Genomic DNA, 19582 nt, shown 5'->3' with positions numbered 1-19582 from the left:
TTATTAAACATGACCGACCTCCTTCCCTTTCTTCTTAGAGCCGAGGCGGGGCCTCGCCTTTCAGGCTAACTATGATTGGTCGCGACGAGACTCGGAAATGTCTCTGACCAGGGTTCCAGAGGAGGATACTCTAGCGTTGAGTGCTTGGTTGCTTTCTATACCACACTTGGCGCCAGGAACTGGCGGTTTCCGGGCTGCTCTCGATGGTTATCTCTGGACGGATAGAGGGGATCGCGCAGGGTATTATGGGACAATAATGGCCGCGCTCAAGGTTTGGGATTGGCTTTCTGAGGCGATCTGAGTGAGGGGTGGCGGTGCCGGCGCCCCGAAATCTGGGACAGGAGGTCCCAAGAGTCGGATTTGGCGAGGTGAGTGTCCTTTCTTTCTTCTTGACCTGACCTTCGCCAATTACGGCAGCTCCAAGCGGCGGATATGGGTCCTTCGCTCAGGTTCCGGTCCGAGTTTGTGGTCTCGTCCCTGTCACCCAATTTGCCTTTCTTACCCTTGGGATGCTGCACCGGTCCGGGCTTTCCCGTCCTTTCTCCTTGATCTGGTCAGTACTGCTGCCTGGCTGCCCAGGGGTCATCCTGCACCCTTCTTTAGGCCTCTGCATTGGCCCCCTCCCAAGCAGAGGCCGAGCTAAGTAGGGCTCCTTGTGTCTTTCTTCTCTGTCATAGTGGTATCTTTACTATGTGATCTCCTCTACTAGAATGTCAACTCCAAGAGGGCGGGATTTTTGCCTGTTTTGTTCTTTGTTCTTTTCCTATTGCCCGGAACAGTGATTGGGTCACAGAAGGTATTCGATGAAAAATTGTTGAATGAGTAAATCTAGTCTTTCTAAATTTTCTATTCTTAATTGGCTTCTTTGTCACTAATCATTCTCCAGAATCCAGTCCTTTTAATTCCTTATTTGTTATTAGCAGCTAGTTAAGTCCTATCAGACTCCTTGTCTTGTGCTATTGGGATCTTCCTTTGCTGTCTCTACATATGTTTGTTTTCCTGTTCTCCATTAATCAGTTTAAATTCATTCATTCATTTATTCACCAAACTTTATTTCACTAGGTGCTGGCTGTAGTAATAGCAAGATAGACAAGGTTCTCTTTGGCAATCTAGGAGTATATTTTTTAGTTCCTGCTACTGTTGAGCATAGCATATATATGTTTACCTTCCTGTTTAGATTTCCTCACATGCACAGAAGTCACCAATATGCAGCTCTGTCTTTTCTCTTCTGCCTGATGGCATTTTTCAAAATGCAACTCTTGTGTCTGTGTTGATATTATGTTTGGCAATATTTCTCTGTAGAGCCGTGCATGTTAATTAGAACTGGGCAAAACATCCTGGATTCTGGTGGTACCCTACACCTTGACAGTTCCTTTGCTTCACTGACTTACTGAAAGAGGAGAATTATCCAAGCACCTAGAATCGGTGTATAAGTGGATGGTGTGTAATGGGACGTAAAGAGGAATGAATTTGATACACGTTGAGTGTCAGAAAATCTTATAATCACCTTAATACTTTTCAGGAAACCATTTCATAACCTAGTGTTTCTTGTTAATATTTTTGGTGAACATGGATTGTTATTAAACAAGATCCCAACTGCCGGGAGGTAATTCTTTTCTACAAAACACAGCTGGTCCAAAAAAATCCACTAGTATATGGATCACATAGTATATGGTAGCTTTATACCCCAGCATGTCTACTCTGCTGTATCTGTAGTTTAAAGGGAGGGAGAGGTAGAAGGGCTCATGTAGAAAATGTTGAGCCCCGATTAGTACAGAGAAGCATGGCAAATAAAATAACGTGACAGTTACTTTTATGTATGGCTTTATGGTTACAGAGAGCTTTCGCATACACTTTCTTGTGGGATTCTTATAATAATTCCGTGGACTAAATAAAGCAAAAAATATTTCTGTTTCACAGGTACAGAAATTATGCCTAACCAAATATTAAGTTATCTGCTTACAATCATACAAGTAGAAAATATCAAAAGCTTGCATTCTAATTGAGGATTCTGACTTCAAATCTAGTGGTATTTCCCCTACAGTGCCTTTCTAGATGCCATCATGTTCTAGTAAGTGTCCTTCGTGAGGACTGTGCTTGCCTGGTATCCTCTTGGATCCCGGTGTTTGGTGGGTGTGTGAATGTGTGTCTGTTTCTGATGTGTATCAGAGTGGGAGTAGGAGGATCTTTTGAGATTGTCAGTGACATAATGGAAAGATTTTGGCAAGAGGTAGCTAAGCAAATCCTGGTCTTGATGGGGAGGTTAACTCCCTGAATATCCCTGTAACTTCAGTTATCCTGGGATATAGCAGAGCTATACCTTTTCTCCTTTTATATCCAATACAAAATGGGTTGTCTTCCTTACACAGAAATCCCAGAGCCTGTCATGGAGGACACCAGCGAGGATGCCTCGATCCATCGATTGGAAGGCACTGATCTGGACTCTCAGGTTGGTGGTCTTATTTGTAAGACTAAAAGTGCAGCCAGTGAACAGCATGTCTTCAAGGCCCCTGCCCCCCGCCCTTCCTTGCTGGGACTGGACTTGTTGGCTTCCCTGAAACGAAGGGAGCGAGAGGAGAAGGACGATGGAGAGGACAAGAAGAAGTCCAGAATCTCTTCCTACAAGGACTGGGAAGAGAGCAAAGATGACCAGAGAGATGCTGAGGAGGAAGATAGTGACCAAGCTGGCCGACATAGCCGAAAAGACAGGTAAAGGCTTTTGGATGGGTTGACCAAAAGGGAATGAGAATGGAGGCCAGGGAATAACATCCCATGTTGATTTCTGTTTTCTTGTTGGACATATAGATCTTTATGGTTTTATTATGATTCTGTAGTATTCAAGTAGATAGGAACTGATATTTTCTTCAGATGTGTGGGGAACATTCAAAGGTGACTAAAGAGTAGAGCACAAAGATTAGAAATGATTTGGGTTGTTGCCATCAGTAAGCCTGTAGGGAGATTAAGTGGAAAAGGTCAGGTCACCCAGCCAGCCCCCCTTTGGAGGCAAGGTTTTTCTCCTAAGGAGGGGCGTTTTACCACTTGCCCTCTCTGTTTCAGGCATTATCGATCTGCTCGGGTAGAGACTCCATCCCATCCTGGTGGTGTGAGTGAAGAGTTTTGGGAACGCAGTCGGCAGAGAGAGCGGGAGCGGCGGGAACATGGCGTCTATGCCTCGTCCAAAGAAGAAAAGGATCGGAAGAAAGAGAGATCACGGGATCGAGACTCTGACCGCAAGAGAGACAGAGGTAACCAGCCCAGCCTAGTTCCTATAGCCAGTAAGCATTTGAGTGGACATATCAGCTTCTTTCCTGTTGCAGGAATTTTTCTAATGCCTGATAATTAGGGAGCCCTGTTGGTGTTGATAGTGTTGGGGTTGGGAATAGCAGGCTGTTTAAGAGCTGTCACTTGCAGCATAGCTGCTTTGCTTGAGTGTGTAGTTCTCGTTTAATTATGAAAATTGGTGATAAAGGCAATACCAGGCAGTGTGTATAAGAAACCAGAATTTACACTGGTGTTGGTGACAGAGAAAGGACAGTGCTGTGAAGCAAAGCTGGACATAGAATCCAACGCTGGCTTTGCTCAGTATTATTTAAATTTTATAGCTTATAGATTGGTAACCATTAACAGGTATTCATTGTAGACTTATAACTATTGTTTTTTGAATTCTTGCAGGAAAATAACTGTTACTGTGAGTTTGAAACTTTGTAGCCAGTAACTATTTTTTCCCCCTGAAAGAATGGGGATATGTGAGTTTCAGGAGCCCATGGATCGCATTAGAGCAGTGCAGGTTGCACCTGTGAGTGAGTGGGAAGGCCTGTCCTTTCTCTAGGGTGAAGATGGGTGGAAGTTAGGATGGGACACACATTTTCTAAGCTCTGCACGTGACTCTTGACAGATGAGAGGGATAGAAGCAGACACAGCAGCAGATCTGAGCGGGATGGAGGGTCAGAGCGCAGCAGAAGAAATGAACCAGAGAGCCCGAGACACCGACCTAAAGGTAGACCGAGCCGTTGCTTGTGGTGATTTGTCAGGGGTCAGTGTATACAAGGCAGCGTCCTCAGTTGATATGCCGTGGGCAGAGTCAACTGCTGGTTCCACTATGAACTTCTTGGAATACTTGGTTCTGAGTCAGGTTGGAAGGCCCTGGACCTCCCTGTTGAGACGGATATGCTCCTCTAAGTTGGTAGGCCAGTGGACTGAATGGCCAGTTTTCCAAATGGCAGGAAAGAATAGGGAGCTGGGGAACAGAAGAATTGATTAAAAATAATTATTTAGGGGTACCTGGGTGGCTCAGTCGGCTAAGCATCCAACTTTGGCTCAAGTCATGATCTCACGGTTCATGGGTTTCAGCCCCGCGTCGGACTCTGTGCCGGCAGTGTGGAGCCTGCTTGAGATTCATCCTCTCTCTCTCTCTCTCTCTCTCACTCTCTCACTCTCACTCTCACTCTCACTCTCACTCTCACTCTCTCTGCTCCTCCCCCACTTGTGCACACACAACACACACTCAAAATAAATAAATAAACTTTAAAAAGTTGTTTATATTTAAGAGGAGTATGTTTGCTGAGAGAAATTGGATATTCTTCAAGATGTTGTAAACACATTAAAAAAAAGAAAAGTGTTATAAATACGTGAAAACTGGCCTATTAAAATCCAGATACCTTAAAAATTGTCAAGATTGTGTTACAAGTAGATATCAAGTCTATCGATAGTGAAAGAAAGAGATTTGGGGAATTCACTTTTGGCTGATAGCACTAGAGCCGTGTCCCAGTGAAGTTAGAGGTTTCCGGTGGATGTGTTCTTTGTCGCCCCAGATGCAGCTACCCCTTCAAGGTCTACCTGGGAGGAAGAGGACAGTGGCTGTGGTTCCTCAAGGCGCTCGCAGTGGGAATCGCCTTCCCCGACACCTTCCTATCGAGATTCTGAGCGGAGCCATCGGCAGTCCAGTCGAGATCGCGATAGGTGATGTTCTGGGCAGAGCAGCCCAGTTTCTCTGGGTGGGTGGCAAAGGGTGGACGTGATGAGCGCAAAGGGATCTGGGCTGGGGGAACAGATGGCAGCTGGGGAACATGTCTCAGCTTAGTGACTTAGTGATGCTGGTTACACGGTCTCCCAGGTCTGTGAGGAGCAGGTACTCAGATGACACACCTCTGCCAACCCCATCCTACAAATACAACGAATGGGCCGATGACAGGAGACACCTGGGGTCCACACCCCGTCTGTCCAGGGGCCGAGGTAAGGCAGGGGGAGGGAGGGGGACAGGGAAGCGGGATCACTTGTCCCAGTGAGGCTGAGCAAAGCTGCGCTTCTGGAGCTGCGCGGTTTTGCAGGGCTCTTGGTGGGGCTGGGGGTGTTTGGACTGACCTGCTGCGTGTTCTCCTTCAGGAAGACGGGAGGATGGCGAAGAAGGAATTTCATTTGACACAGAAGAGGAACGGCAGCAGTGGGAAGATGACCAGAGGGTAAAAACCTTATGTCTTTGAGGCACCGAATGAGGAGTGGTGGACCTCCATGGGTGAATGGGCCACGAGTGACGCTCTGGTGGAATTGGACTTCGATGAGGGCAGTTAGCACTGGACAGTCTCTAGAGCCGAGCTGGATTCAGTCCCGAAGCCTTGGAGTCTCTCCAGAGGCACAGGCTCCTCTGTGAAACTTCTCACCTGCCACTGGCAGACCTGTTTTAGTTAAGCGTTGGTGCCACCGTGTGGTGAATGTAAGAAGTGCCGTCACGATGGGCGGCCACATAGTCCGTTCCCGCCTGTGTCCTCCACATGGCTTGTCCTAGAGCACATGGTCTTCCTCCTGCACCTCCCACAAACATTGCTCCACCACACCAGTGACTTCTCACCAGACACCTCCCCTCTGGTCTTGTCTTGCACATAAACTCGATCTGTTCTTTGTTTTCACCGCTCTGTCACATCGCTGCAGCAAGCTGACCGGGACTGGTACATGATGGATGAGGGATACGATGAGTTCCACAACCCCCTGGCCTACTCCTCTGAGGACTACGTGAGGAGGCGGGAGCAGCACCTGCATAAACAGAAGCAGAAGCGCATTTCTGCTCAGCGGAGGCAGATCAATGAGGTGGGCTGCTGGCGGTAGCTGGAGTGAACCCGGCTGGCGTTGGGCATGTGGGAGAAGTGCGGGCCTTGTGCACATGGTGGCAGCGCAGGTGGCCTCTCATCGCTGAAGTATTGGGTGTCGCTGTGCCTCTAGAGTGTGAGGAGGGTGGGCGTAGAACCTTTCAGTAGTTATCTCCTAACATCTCTCTCTCTTGTAGTCCTCCTTCCATGCTGGGATGGGAACTAGTAGGGTGTTCTTTGTGTCTCTGCGTGGGGCCGTGGATGCTTGCCATTTGTGTGTCTGTATAGAGGTTCTGACTCACATATAAAGGGCTGCTGCTTGGAAAAAATGTCGCTGGTGGTTTGGGATCAGTCACTTTTCTTTCTTAGGAGCCACAGGGTACAGAGGCCTGTGACATGTCTACGGCCCAGGCCTCGCGTGGCCCTTCTCTCAGGACTTGATGTGTGGACTCTCCCAGTGACCTTTCAGATGCCTTGTGGTTGCAGTCTGAGCGCGGCCCCCCGTTGTGTTCTCATAGGATAATGAGCGCTGGGAGACCAACCGCATGCTCACCAGTGGAGTGGTCCATCGTCTAGAGGTGGACGAAGACTTTGAGGAGGACAGCGCAGCCAAGGTGCATCTGATGGTGCACAACCTGGTTCCTCCCTTCCTTGACGGACGCATCGTCTTCACCAAGCAGGTGAGGCCGCTGGGGCCTGAGAGAAGAAAGCTCAGATAGAATTGAGCTGAGAGTGGGGGGAAAAAAAAGAGGAAAAAAAAAGCCCCCATCCCAATAGGATAGAAATCCTTTCATTTATTAGGGCTGTCATGAAGTGGACCTTCCTGTTGAGTGTAACAATCAGTGGAGGATTCCTCTTTTTCCCCAACCTACAGCCAGAGCCTGTGATTCCAGTCAAGGATGCTACTTCTGACCTGGCCATTATTGCCCGGAAAGGCAGTCAAACAGTGCGGAAGCACAGGGAGCAGAAGGAACGCAAAAAGGTTGGTTTCTTGTCCTTTGGGGCCTGGGAGTCTGTTTTTTCTCTTTTTAGAAATTGCATGAGCTCTCATGGGTAGAGGTCCTCTTGGAAGTTCGAGGACACTCACACAGCAAGAACCAGCTGTTGGAGGAGGGCTTCGTGTTCCTCCACCAAGGCCTTTGTTAAGACAACCACAGGGCCTGATGCTCTGGTGGCTTGAGGTAGAAGAAGGGAATGTGGGCGCCGGGCCACTGCGGCTTTGTGGGAATTTACCACCTGCTAGATGGAGCCTCCTGTGCAAGTGGGATTGGTTTGCCTTGGACCACAGTTGTGTTACACGATGGAGCAGACTTTCCGTATTTTTTTTAGGCTCAACACAAACACTGGGAACTGGCTGGAACCAAGCTGGGAGATATAATGGGTGTCAAAAAAGAGGAAGAGCCCGATAAAGCGCTGACAGAAGACGGTAAAGTGGACTATAGGTAGGAGTCTTGGTCAGCAGTGGGCTGTCTCCTGAGCCTGGGGCCCTCAAGGACACTTGCTGGGGAACTGAGAGAATTTGTGGCTCATGAACAGAAAAATTAGGTCACTTTGGATCTTCTAGTCTGTTCTCATCCCTTCCTCCTGGTCTCTCTTCTACCATCTTCAGCTTTTCCTAGATATTATTCCTGCCACCACCACTACTACTGCTATAGGAGTGACCTCAGTGCCTGTCAGCGTTAAATGCCTCACAGATACTGACTGAATTCTCAACGACAGTCCCACGAGATAGGTGCTCTCCTTCCCATTTTTTGTGTGTAGAGGATGAGACCCAGGGAGGTTAAGTAACTTGTTTGAGGTCACCCAGCTGTAAATGGAGCGATGCTCAGACCCAGACATTGTAGCTTTGGAGCCTGGTGTCTTAGTCATGGTGCTGAAGTGTACTTCTGATGTTCAGTGTTGGAAGGTAGGCTTTGCCCCCTTAGATTTCAGTTTAATGGAAGGAAGAACCACTTTTAACAGTGTTTTGAAAATAGGAAAGATTGTTTTTACCAGGGAGTGGCTTCCCTGTTCATAGAGGTATTTAAGCAGATGGTAGATAGCTGCCTGTTGGGGTTCACACGTTGGGTAGATGGCTGGACTCAAATGTCCCTCCTGAATCTCATCCTTTGAACATACTGAAGTCTTACTGAACTGGCATCCAAGTGAATAATTCCCTGCACCCCTCTGAGAAATAACCCAAATGAGAAGTCAGTACTGATGGTCAGCCCTTGTTTATAAATGTAATCCCGTAGGCATTAATTGTTAGCTGACTGAGAGTGATGGAGAAATTAGAATAGGAAGCCTGACAGGGTGTGGGGGGAGGTCTGAAAGGGGGACAGGACTCTCGGGAGAGTGGCGGGCAGCGGACATGTGGACACCCACTGGCAGCACTGAACCGCTCTCTCTTTGCAGTCTTGGGAAAATTACAAAATTTTTTGGAGTCTAGGCGTGTATACATGTGTCAGATATTTGTGTGCTTTCAGTAGAAGCTGGAGGTCACTACTAAGTGGGACTATTTTTTCTCACAATTCTTTGAAAATGAAGCTTTACAGACCATGCCATCCGCCATCCTGCCAGGAGGAGAGAGGAGGTCTGACCCTGGTCAGGACTCTGTAGCCATGACTCCTCCATTTAGCCTTTCGAGCATTGAGCATTGTGCTGGGTATTCTGTACAAGATAATTACCTGGTGATCTCAGTTCCTCTTCTGGTTGAGCTTTTTGGGGCAGAGAACTGGCCCATTTGTTAACCTGAACTCCTCTGAGTCATACTTAGTTTTCTTTGCCCAGGGAATGTTGGGTATGTTGTGGATGATGGTTCTCAGACCGCAGTTCTAGTCCCTTAGGCCAGAGGAGACGAGAAACATCTTGGATCACCTGGCTGCTCTAGTGTCTCAAAGATTTCTTGCGTCTTGTTGAGGTGGGTCTTGTTCTTGGGTGTAGGAAGAAGGACAGTAACCCAGTCAGGAAAAACAGTGTGGGAAATTGTGCAGGGTGCTTAGGCTGCTGTGTGTTCTCAGGACGGAGCAGAAGTTTGCGGATCACATGAAGAAAAAGAGTGAAGCTAGCAGCGAATTTGCCAAAAAGAAGTCGATTCTGGAGCAGAGGCAGTACCTGCCCATCTTTGCTGTGCAGCAGGAGCTACTCACTATTATCAGGTAACTTGTCTAGGAATTCCAGTGTTGACTGGGTGTCCCTTGGGTCCCTTGTGTTTACTCAGTAGCTCTTTTACTTTGGGCTATTGCATCTGGTAGAGAAGGGAGAGAATTTTTTCTTACCTGACCTCCATACCCTGGGCTACTTTGCATGAAGTAATAAGCAAAACGACTTTGCTCTGTTATATTTCATTTGTTTAAACCTCACCATTTTCTTTTTTTTTTTTTAATGTTTTATTTATTTATTTTGAGAGAGGCAGGGGGCATGAGCAGGGAGGGGCAGAGAGAGAGAGAATCCTAAGCAGGCTCTGTGCTGTCCACGCAGAGCCCAATGTGGGGCTCAATCTCACAAACCATGAGGTCATGATCTGAGCTGAAACCAAGACTTGGATGCTTAACTGACTGAGCCACCTAGGCACCCCTAAACCTTACTATCTTCTAGACATTGTAGGGGGTGTCTTCATTCGGGGCTGTTTTCCCAGGGAAATCTGTCTTTAAGCAGGCGTGCTCCTTGGATAGCCAGACATAGGCATAGGAGGTGGCACCATCTTGTTGGAGAATTGGAGGTGGCCATCCGCCTGACCTGATTTGCCCTTCGTCTTCTTTCCCTTGTAGAGATAACAGCATCGTGATTGTGGTTGGAGAAACAGGGAGCGGTAAGACCACCCAGCTGACACAGTACTTGCATGAAGACGGTTACACGGACTACGGGATGATTGGGTGCACCCAGCCTCGGCGTGTGGCTGCCATGTCGGTGGCCAAGAGAGTCAGTGAAGAAATGGGAGGAAGCCTTGGTGAGGAGGTGAGTGGGCACGAGGGCTGAGCTGTACAGCTTCCGTCCTTTTGAGCTGACCTCCTAAGGCCTGGGCCCAGCATGGGGTATGCGGGCAGTGAGCTGGGGCCCAGAGCTTCTGAGCTGTCTCTCCCTGACTTTCAGGTGGGTTATGCCATCCGCTTTGAAGACTGCACCTCAGAAAACACCTTGATCAAATACATGACTGACGGGATCCTGCTCCGGGAGTCCCTCCGGGAAGCAGACTTGGATCACTATAGTGCCATCATCATGGACGAGGCTCACGAGCGCTCCCTCAACACTGATGTGCTCTTTGGGCTGCTGCGGGAGGTGAGGGCTGTGGGGCACAGTCTGTCTGCACCTGTGGGGCTTTGATGCATGCCCTGTTGGTAGTTCATGACCGAGGTACTTCGGGTGGGCTGGGGTCTTGCCTGGGGGATCCAAGAGGGTCTCTGACAGGCCTGAGTTTGCTGAGGCCTCCAGGTTGCCAGGTTGAGACCTGGGTTGTAGTTTATTCTGTTCTTGCTCAGCCAAGAGACTCCGGGTTCTCTTGGCCGTGGCTCTATGGGTTTGGTCCTCAGGACTGTTAGGAATCTAATGTGCCCATGTGTCAGCTTCAGCTTGTTTCATCTGTGAGTAATGTTGCTGAGATTGGAGGGAGGGAGCCAAGTGTTCCAAATCTATAGGGAAGCCTCGGACTGACCTCTTCTCTCAGGTGGTGGCTAGGCGCTCAGACCTGAAGCTCATTGTCACATCGGCTACTATGGATGCAGAGAAATTTGCTGCCTTTTTCGGGAATGTTCCCATCTTCCACATCCCTGGTCGTACCTTCCCTGTTGACATTCTCTTCAGCAAGGTACTGAGGCCTCCTTTTTGAACCATTCCTGACCTCTGATGAGAAGTCAGTTGGAGGGCATGGGGTAGGGAACTGAGCCAGGAAAGGATTTTGGGGTTACCGTGGGGCAGATGGGGCACTCTAGCTCTAGGTCTGAGACACAAAGGACTGTACTCGGGGGAGGTCTAGTTTTATTCTTTCATTAGAGCAGCAGTGCAGGGTCCAGAGAGGGCAGTCAGGCCCATCTGTAGCCCTGAAAGTCCACTGGCTCTATCCCTATACCAGTGACTGACCACCAGTTCCTGAGGGATGTCCAGCCTGCATTTCTCTCGATGCTTCCCTTTGACCATGTCTCTGACTGGTGTTGCAGACGCCGCAGGAGGATTATGTGGAGGCCGCGGTGAAGCAGTCCTTACAGGTGCACCTGTCGGGGGCCCCCGGGGATATCCTTATCTTCATGCCTGGCCAAGAGGACATTGAGGTGCGTGCCTTGGTCATGACCATGATGAGCAGGTAGGATCCTACATATGGGAGTTTGGGGCTCTGGTATCTCATGGCTCTTCTCTGTGCCCTCAGGTGACCTCAGACCAGATTGTGGAACATCTGGAGGAACTAGAGAATGCACCTGCCTTGGCTGTGCTGCCCATCTACTCCCAGCTGCCTTCTGATCTCCAGGCCAAAATTTTCCAGAAGGTGTGATAGCAAGAATATCTGTCTTGGGTACCCACCTTTGGGTCTCCCTGGATTTTCCCAAGGGAGGACTAGAGAGAGGGGTGGGGTGTGCTCTTTGCCCTGTGGAGTCTTTCCTACCTGAGGGCCTACAGCCTTCCCTCTTTGTACATCCTGCCTGGTTCTAGGCTCCAGATGGAGTTCGGAAGTGTATCGTTGCCACCAACATTGCCGAGACATCTCTGACTGTCGATGGCATCATGTTTGTTATTGACTCTGGTTATTGCAAGTTAAAGGTAAGAAAAGACACAGGCACTAGGGCCCTGGGCCTTCACCTGAAGCTAACTCAATGTAGTAGGTGGTGGGAAGGCAGGCCCTGGGTCTTTAGCCCTTAAACGAGGGAGGGACTTGGATTTAAGAGGCTAACATTTGAGTGCTGATTTTGCTGTGCACTTGATTGACTTAATCTTTGTGATAACGCCATGAGTTAGATGATTTAATAACTCTGTGCAGATCCACAGAGCTGGTATTTGTGGGGAAATTTCTTAAGGTTCCTGGTTTCAAAAGGATGGCTGCCAGGGCACCAAGGTGGCTCGGTGGGTTAAGCGACTGACTTGTTATCTCAGCTCAGGTCTTGATCTTAGGGTCATGAGTTCACGCCCCATAGTGGGCTCAACACTGGGCATGAAGCCTACTTAAAAAGGAAAAAGGATGGCTGTCTGCATTGCTAAAACACTGTACTCTGTGCTGCGTAGCAACCAGGGTTTGTCTGTCTTTGTCTCAAGGTTGCCTCCCTCTTTCCCCTTACTCTATGCTTAATCAGCTCTTTATTGTCCCCTCCTAGGTCTTCAACCCCAGGATTGGCATGGATGCTCTACAGATCTATCCCATCAGCCAGGCCAATGCCAACCAGAGGTCAGGGCGAGCCGGCAGGACGGGCCCAGGTCAGTGTTTCAGGTAGGAGCCCTGTGCTAGCCTGCTCTCTGGGGCAGCGCTGGGATTGCTGAGTGTGGAGCCCAGGCTGGGGCAGTGGGGACTGGACTGTGATCCAGCACAGGGATGCTGGCCCTAGGATCCCTGAGGCTCGGGACTGATGGTGGGGCTGCCACTTGGTGGTTTGCTCCTCATATGCTGCTGAGCCAAAGAGTAGCCTTTCCAGATGGCTTGGAGGTCTGAGCACCTTTGGGTGTCAGGCAGTCCCATGTTGAACGTACCTGCACCTGAAGACTCTCACAGGCTAAGTCTGAGCAGATTATATCTTGGCTCCTGTTACACTTCTGCAGTTAATTTTTCTGATTTTCGTGTTTTAAAAAATAACGTATTCGCTACAGAAATTCAGAAAATACAGAAGAGCATAAAGAAAACAAAACCGAGCCATAAATCTCGTCCCAGGCTCATTGGTTCCAGAATTGAAACAAATATGTAGGAGACTCCAGCAGAAGAGTCAATTGGCAGGACTGATTTGAATGGGTGGAAATCTGGGATTCAGAGAGAACAAGGCAGGTGGGGAAAGAAATGAGAACTTGTCCTCCCTGCCTGTGGCTTTCTTCCGTACTGACCTCTGTGGGGTGCAGGTGCAGGTGCAGGGCAAAGCTGGGGTAGCATTGGGTCTTCCACTGCAGGGACCCCTGCGCGGGCAGCTGGGCCCCGAGGCGGTAGATGCAGCAGAGTGTGGTCTTCTTCCCGGCAGGCTCTACACCCAGAGCGCCTACAAGAACGAGCTCCTGACGACCACGGTGCCCGAGATCCAGAGGACTAACCTGGCCAACGTGGTGCTGCTGCTGAAGTCCCTCGGGGTGCAGGACCTGCTGCAGTTCCACTTCATGGACCCGCCCCCCGAGGACAACATGCTCAACTCCATGTATCAGCTCTGGATCCTTGGGGCCCTGGACAACACAGGTGCCGAGCCCCGGGAGCTGGAGATGGGGGTGGTGGTGGTGGTACTCACGGGCTCTGGCGGTCAGTTTCGCTCCTCGTTTACTTCACTGTGTCCACCGAATGTCTGGATTCGCTCTTCTCCCAGGTGGGCTGACCTCGACTGGGCGGCTGATGGTAGAGTTCCCGCTGGACCCCGCCCTGTCCAAGATGCTCATCGTGTCCTGTGACATGGGCTGCAGCTCCGAGATCCTGCTCATTGTGTCCATGCTCTCGGTGCCAGCCATCTTCTACAGGCCCAAGGTTGGTGGTGGTGGCCGCTCTGCTCTCCTCGAAGCTGCAGGGGGCTTTACCGGGTTGAGGAAGGGTTAGAGAGGACTGGTTTCTTTCTGTATCATTAAAATGGAACAGAGGCATGGGAGTCAAAGTTTCCAAAGAGTGGTATTACTGCTTTCTGTTAAGCAGGTTGGGGTAGGGGAAAGCATGGGCTAGATCAGTGGTTTTCAGGTGATTTGGAAATTTCTTATCGTCTGGTATAGTTGTGCCTGCGCTGTCACGTTTTAGAGTAGATGTTTTGTCAGAAGCTACGTTATTTTCCCTGGATCGTTAGGGTAACACACTGATGTGTTTAAAGCTGTGCGTGCAAGCAGGTAACAGTGTGAAAAGCTCCGGGATCCTTGCAGTGGGCCTGGACTCCCCGTGCTTACAGTAAGGGTCCTTTTTCCTTCCTAGGGCCGAGAGGAGGAGAGTGATCAAATCCGGGAGAAGTTTGCTGTCCCCGAGAGTGATCATTTGACCTACCTGAATGTCTACCTGCAGTGGAAGAATAATAATTACTCCACCATCTGGTGTAATGATCATTTCATCCATGCCAAGGCCATGCGGAAGGTGGGGGCAGTCGCCCAGATAAGCAGGATGTTGGGGTGAGGCGGGGAGGCAGGAGAAGGCGGGCTTCATCCTTGCCTGCCCTGTGTCCTTCTCTAGGTCCGGGAGGTGCGGGCTCAGCTCAAGGACATCATGGTACAGCAGCGGATGAGCCTGGCCTCGTGTGGCACTGACTGGGACATCGTCAGGAAGTGTATCTGTGCTGCCTATTTCCACCAGGCAGCCAAGCTCAAGGTGAGCCCAGAGGAGCCTGAGGGAGTTGTGGCCCTTTCCCGGCCTGATAATCATACCAGCGCGGAGTTCTTTCATTCTCATTGTACAGTCCTATAGACCTGGGTTTTCCCCACCAAGGCCTTTGTCAAGACCTGGGATGGAGTGGCTGCCCAGATGAGCAGTATTGTCCTGATGTGGCCACCTTTTGTGTCTCTGCCCTAGGGAATTGGGGAGTATGTGAATATCCGGACAGGGATGCCCTGCCACTTGCACCCCACCAGCTCCCTCTTTGGAATGGGCTACACCCCAGACTACATAGTGTATCACGAGCTGGTCATGACCACCAAGGTGAGTCTTCTCTGACGCAGTGTACTTGACGTGGGCCTACCTGGCTGGGCTGGGCCTTTGTAACCCTTCATTGCCTTCCTGTGTGAGCTTTGAGCCTGGGAGACTTGAGGCCACATGTGTTGCTTTGAGACGAATTGAGAGATTTGAGGATTTGAGGATGCTTACTTGGAATTAACCTTCAGATGCCAGTGACCTCAGCTATGCCAGCAGGATTGTTTGTTACTTGCTGCCAGGGATGAGCAACCCCTGTTGGTGTCATTAGAAGGGTTTTCTGGGGAGCCTGGGTGGCTCAGTTGGTTAAGTGTCTGACTTCAGCTCGGGTCATGATCTCACGGTTTGTGAGTTCAGGCCCCACATTGGGCTCTGTGCTGACAGCTCAGAGCCTGGAATCTGTTTCGGATTGTGTCTCCCTCTCACTCTGCCCCTCCCCCGCTCGCACTCTGTCTCTGTCTCAAAAATAAATAAACATTTAAAAATTAAAAAAAAAAAAAAAAGGCTTTCTGAGGGGTTAGGCCTTTTCTCTTGGATACTGGGCGTGGGGGAGGGGCCTTTTTTCAAGCATGGAGGGATTTGGGAGAAAGGATTAAAATTCCAGTGTCTGGGGCTTATGTCTGCCTTTTTCAGCCTCACAGGGCTGGGGGTCAGGCCCTTCCCACGTAGGTCCCGATTGTGGAACTACTCGGTGAGGGACGGCCCAAAGCATTGGCCTTCCTGTGACCACCGCTTTGTGACCCTTCTGCCTGCAGGAGTACATGCAGTGTGTCACTGCTGTGGATGGAGAGTGGCTGGCGGAGCTGGGCCCCATGTTCTACAGCGTCAAACAGGCGGGAAAGTCTCGGCAGGTAAGCATCCCGCGCTCGCCACAGAGGTTCTGTTTGCCCGTGGGACCCATTTTTCTCACAGCCCGGGATTGAAGACACATCCTCACCTGACCCCTGTCCTCCTTACTTCTCTCTCAAACATAAAAGCTGTGATGGAGCCAGGTTGGTATGGTAGATTTTCGCCCATCTGCTCCAGTTGCTTGGTCGGATGAGCCTTTTAAAAAAAACCTTATTATTGAAAAGTCCAAATATTCATAGAAGTATAAAAAACAGTATAGGGAGCTGTCATGTATTCCTTACCGAATCTCCATAATGTTCAACATGTTGGTCAGGCCTATTTGGCTTATTCCTCCTCTTCTCCATATGCTAATTTTTTTTCTTAGAAAAAATTTTAAAGCCTCTCTCTGACACTTTATTTCACCAATAAATACTTGAGTAAACATCTCTAAAAAGACTGGTTTTTAAAATGTAACCTTTTTGCCATTATCACTCAACAGAATTAATCCTTAATGTCTTCCAGTCCTTATTCATATTTTGTCATTTGTTTCAAAGATAAACTCATATGATTTGATTTGCTCGAATCAGAATCTGAATGTTACAGTTAGTTGGTATATGTGTAAGTGTTATGTTCTAGAATGTGCTCTGTTCTCATTCTTTATTATGGCATTGATTACTTGGAGAGACCAGGTCACTTGTAGAATATTCCATTTTCTGTATTTGGCCGATTGCTTTTTGTGATGGCGTTTAACTTGTGCCTCTGTCCCATGTTCTTTCTGTAAACTAGTAATTAATCCAAAAGCCTGATAAGATTCAGGTTCAGCTGTGTTGGGCAAAGATGCACAAATGTGTGCAGTGCCGTGAACTTCCTTTTAGATCCTATCAGGAAGCACGTAAGGGCTGGTGGCCCCACTTTTGGGGATGCTGAGAGTGGTCAGTGGTTCTGCCTGATTCCTCCAGGATAGATTGTCTTCCTGCCGCTCCACCTCCTCATGCTCTTCGCGTACGTGGATGGCTGCTGCCTCGAGCTGTCCTTCAGGGCTTCAGACTGTGGGGGGCTTTCCTTCCTCTCTTGTATGTACTGTCCACACTGGGTCTGTGCACACCTTCCTTATGTCTGTTCTTCCCAGCCAGCTGATCGTGTCTTCCCTATTTCTTGTACTTCCTGGCATTACTGTGAACTTGGTAAGAGAGTGAAAGTACTTACGGAATTGAGTGGAGAGCTGAGACACGATAGGGTTAGGACTGAATCGTGTTGTGTCTGTCTTGAATCAACGAACCGGCCTCAAAAGAATAGATGGCCTTGGTGTTGGGGCAGGGAGCCATGTGGCCCCGCCTCTGGTTGCTGGCACTGTGTACACGGCACCTGGCTTGTGGTGGGGAGATGGGTGGGACAAGGCTCTCCACCTGCTGGTGGTGGTCCCCAGTACCTCGCCCTCCCTTTTCTAGGAGAACCGCCGACGGGCCAAAGAGGAAGCCTCTGCCATGGAGGAGGAGATGGCACTGGCTGAGGAGCAGCTGCGAGCCCGCCGGCAGGAGCAAGAAAAGCGCAGCCCTCTGGGCAGTGTCAGGTGGGCTGCGGCCTCGGGACCCTGGCTGGGATGGTGCCTGCCCCTGGGAGGCTCTGGGGAGCAGCCCGATAGACTGAGCAGGTCCCCATGCAGGCCGGTGATCTAAAATTTGAGTGTGTGGAGCTGAGCTGGTCACAGAAGTTGACTGGTTCCATGGAGGCATGGGAGGAGTTCCAGACATACTCTCAAGGGGCAGTGATACATCTGCAGCTCCTGGTCATTGTCATGTTGTACTGAGGCCTGCAGTGGGCTGGAGAAGTAGGCAGGGCTTATAGCTCTACCGACAGACTAGGGCTTGGAAATCACGTGGAGACGGGAGGAGAGTCTTGGGCTTCTGTGTCTGCTGGTGCCTGGAGTCAGGTCAGACTTCACAGGTGAAGGGCACAGTTCTCCACAAGACTGCCTTCACTTCAGGGGCACCTGGGTGGCTCAGCCAGTCAAGTGTCCAACTGGAGCTTGGGTCGTGATCTCGCACTCTCTGAGCTCAAGCCCCGTGTCAGGCTCTGTGCTGACAGTTTGGAGCCTGGAACCTGCTTCAGATTCTGTGTCTCCCTCTCTCTCTCTGCCCCTCCCCTGCTCACGCTCTGTCTCTCTCTGAAAAAAAAACAAAAACAAAAAAAACCCAAAAAACTGCCTTTACTTCAGACACCAGCTATAACTTGGGGTGTGCTAAAGATCCCTCTCACTTCTGACCACCTTGCTACATATTTGGGGATCTGCATGGACTCCCCCGCCATTTGATAACTTGCTAGAATAAGTTGCTAGAATAAGTTGCTAGAATAACTCACAGAACTCAGGAAAGTACTGTGTTTGAGATTACAATTTTATTATAGCCAAAGATTACAAATCAGCACCAAGGGAGAGATGCATAGAGTGAGGTCTGGGATGGTCCCAAGTGAGAAGCTTCCGTTGTCCTCGGGGCCACATTACCCTCCTGGCCCATTGGTGTGTGATAGTATGCACAGAGCATTGCTAGCCAGGGAAGTTTCAGCGTCCAGAGCTTTATTGGGGTTTCATTACATAGTCACGAATGGTTGAGTATGTATCCATGTGATTGACTCAGTCTCCAGCTTCCTTTCCATAGAGGCTGAGCTGATATCGTGAGTCTCAAAGTATAGCCTTCTGGTCACGTACTTGGTTTTTCTTTAAAAACAATTTTTTTTAACGTTTATTTATTTTTGAGACAGAGAGAGACAGAGCATGAACGGGGGAGGGTCAGAGAGAGGGAGACACAGAATCCGAAACAGGCTCCAGGCTCTGAGCTGTCAGCACAGAGCCTGACGCGGGGCTCAAACCCACGGACCACAAGATCATGACCTGAGCCGAAGTCGGCCGCTTAACCGACTGAGCCACCCAGGCGTCCCACGTACTTGGTCTTTCTAGCTGGGCCAGCCCTTATCCTGAGTCCTCTTGTTAGGATAAACTATCAGATGTTACCATGTGTAACAGAGACACTCAATCCCTCTGGAAATCTTGAGGTTTTAGAGATGACCTCCCAGGACTGGGGACTAGGGCCAGCCAGATTCTTTATTAGAAGGTGGAGTGGCCGTCTGGTGAGGTGGCTGGAAGACTGCTTCCATAGTTCACCTGGGAGGCATGAAAGGAATTGTTAAAAAATTTAGCTGCCAACAGTCCTTGGTGGGTATCAGAGTCAGGTGGTGCTGTTACTCTGCTCCCCATCACAAATGGGGATGGCAGCAGGGGGGAAATGTGCTGGGGGAGAAGACCGTTCAGCCCCAAAGCCTGCTCACACACGGAAAGAGCAAGGCCTCAGGCTCCTTGCTGTGCTGTGCATCCTGGTTGGCGTGAGTAGCAGTGTGATTCCTCACCCCTCTTTCCGTGTCTCCAGGTCTACAAAAATCTACACTCCAGGTCGGAAGGAGCAAGGGGAACCCATGACCCCTCGCCGCACGCCAGCCCGCTTTGGGCTCTGAGCCGAGGCTCTCCCTGCAGAGGATGCAGCGTGTGTTGAGTCCTGAGCCCTGTGGCCAGAGCATCCGGGGCCTGCCAACAAAACCCTTTCATCTGCGCACTTTCGTCTGTGTACATCACAGCCCCCGGGGAAGCTCCTGCAGGGGCCAGCTCTACAACAGAGGGAGTGGCAGTTCCTTGGTGCAGGGGTGCAGGTCAGGGTGCGGAGCAGCGAGAGCTGCCAGGGCAGTGAGAGCTGGCCAGACCCACTGTGTCCAAATAAACCATTCCTGGGACGCTTGGTGTATAAATGACTTGGCCGTAACTATGGTTTTTTAAAATTCTGTGTAAAGCAGCAAAATAGACCTACAGGGAATTGTAATTTGGTTATAATTCAGGATTTGGAAATAAATTTATTGTTTGTAAAACGTTATTGCATTTTGGACTGTT

General features: G+C 49.8%; 2 protein-coding genes across 3 annotated transcripts in view; one reads left to right on the top strand and one right to left on the bottom strand.

Annotated features, from left to right (window-relative positions):
* The first annotated feature begins 91 nt into the window (after positions 1-91).
* Positions 92-19565, top strand: DHX38 (DEAH-box helicase 38). Of its 2 annotated transcripts, XM_043599558.1 has the most exons (27): positions 92-368; positions 2370-2709; positions 3058-3245; positions 3896-3997; positions 4812-4959; positions 5114-5232; positions 5383-5459; positions 5926-6081; positions 6599-6760; positions 6955-7062; positions 7410-7522; positions 9080-9217; positions 9830-10016; positions 10152-10337; positions 10723-10863; positions 11213-11323; positions 11419-11535; positions 11700-11807; positions 12356-12468; positions 13202-13410; positions 13535-13689; positions 14119-14274; positions 14371-14505; positions 14707-14832; positions 15579-15674; positions 17100-17221; positions 19071-19565. In XM_043599558.1, the coding sequence occupies exons 2-27, from the start codon at positions 2387-2389 to the stop codon at positions 19153-19155; spliced, it is 3681 nt and encodes a 1226-aa protein (XP_043455493.1). In that variant the 5' UTR covers positions 92-368; positions 2370-2386; the 3' UTR covers positions 19156-19565. The 2 variants fall into 2 exon arrangements, with proteins under 2 accessions (XP_043455493.1, XP_043455494.1); XM_043599559.1 differs by lacking the exon at positions 3896-3997 and having other exon boundaries at positions 95-368.
* The window catches only part of PMFBP1 (polyamine modulated factor 1 binding protein 1), a 50765-nt gene continuing 49206 nt past the window's right edge, over positions 18024-19582 (bottom strand). Inside the window, exon 21 of the mRNA XM_043599561.1 lies at positions 18024-18364. Within this exon, the coding sequence (XP_043455496.1) occupies positions 18348-18364 (17 nt within the window). The 3' untranslated portion in view covers positions 18024-18347. The remainder of the gene's footprint in view (positions 18365-19582) is intronic.

This window comes from Prionailurus bengalensis, chromosome E2, assembly GCF_016509475.1.
Source record: "Prionailurus bengalensis isolate Pbe53 chromosome E2, Fcat_Pben_1.1_paternal_pri, whole genome shotgun sequence".
Taxonomy (NCBI): domain Eukaryota; kingdom Metazoa; phylum Chordata; class Mammalia; order Carnivora; family Felidae; genus Prionailurus; species Prionailurus bengalensis.
The sequence above is the reverse complement of the archived record's forward strand: the minus strand, read 5'-3'. Positions and strand labels throughout refer to the sequence as shown.

Excerpts from the sequence above, each read along its gene's own strand:
- DHX38 (XM_043599558.1), top strand. The coding sequence starts at position 2,387 with ATGGAGGACACCAGCGAGGATGCCTCGATCCATCGATTGGAAGGCACT. Across the intron at positions 6,761-6,954 it reads GCATCGTCTTCACCAAGCAG|CCAGAGCCTGTGATTCCAGT; the intron begins GTGAGGCCGCTG and ends CCCAACCTACAG. Across the intron at positions 14,833-15,578 it reads AGCTGGTCATGACCACCAAG|GAGTACATGCAGTGTGTCAC; the intron begins GTGAGTCTTCTC and ends TTCTGCCTGCAG.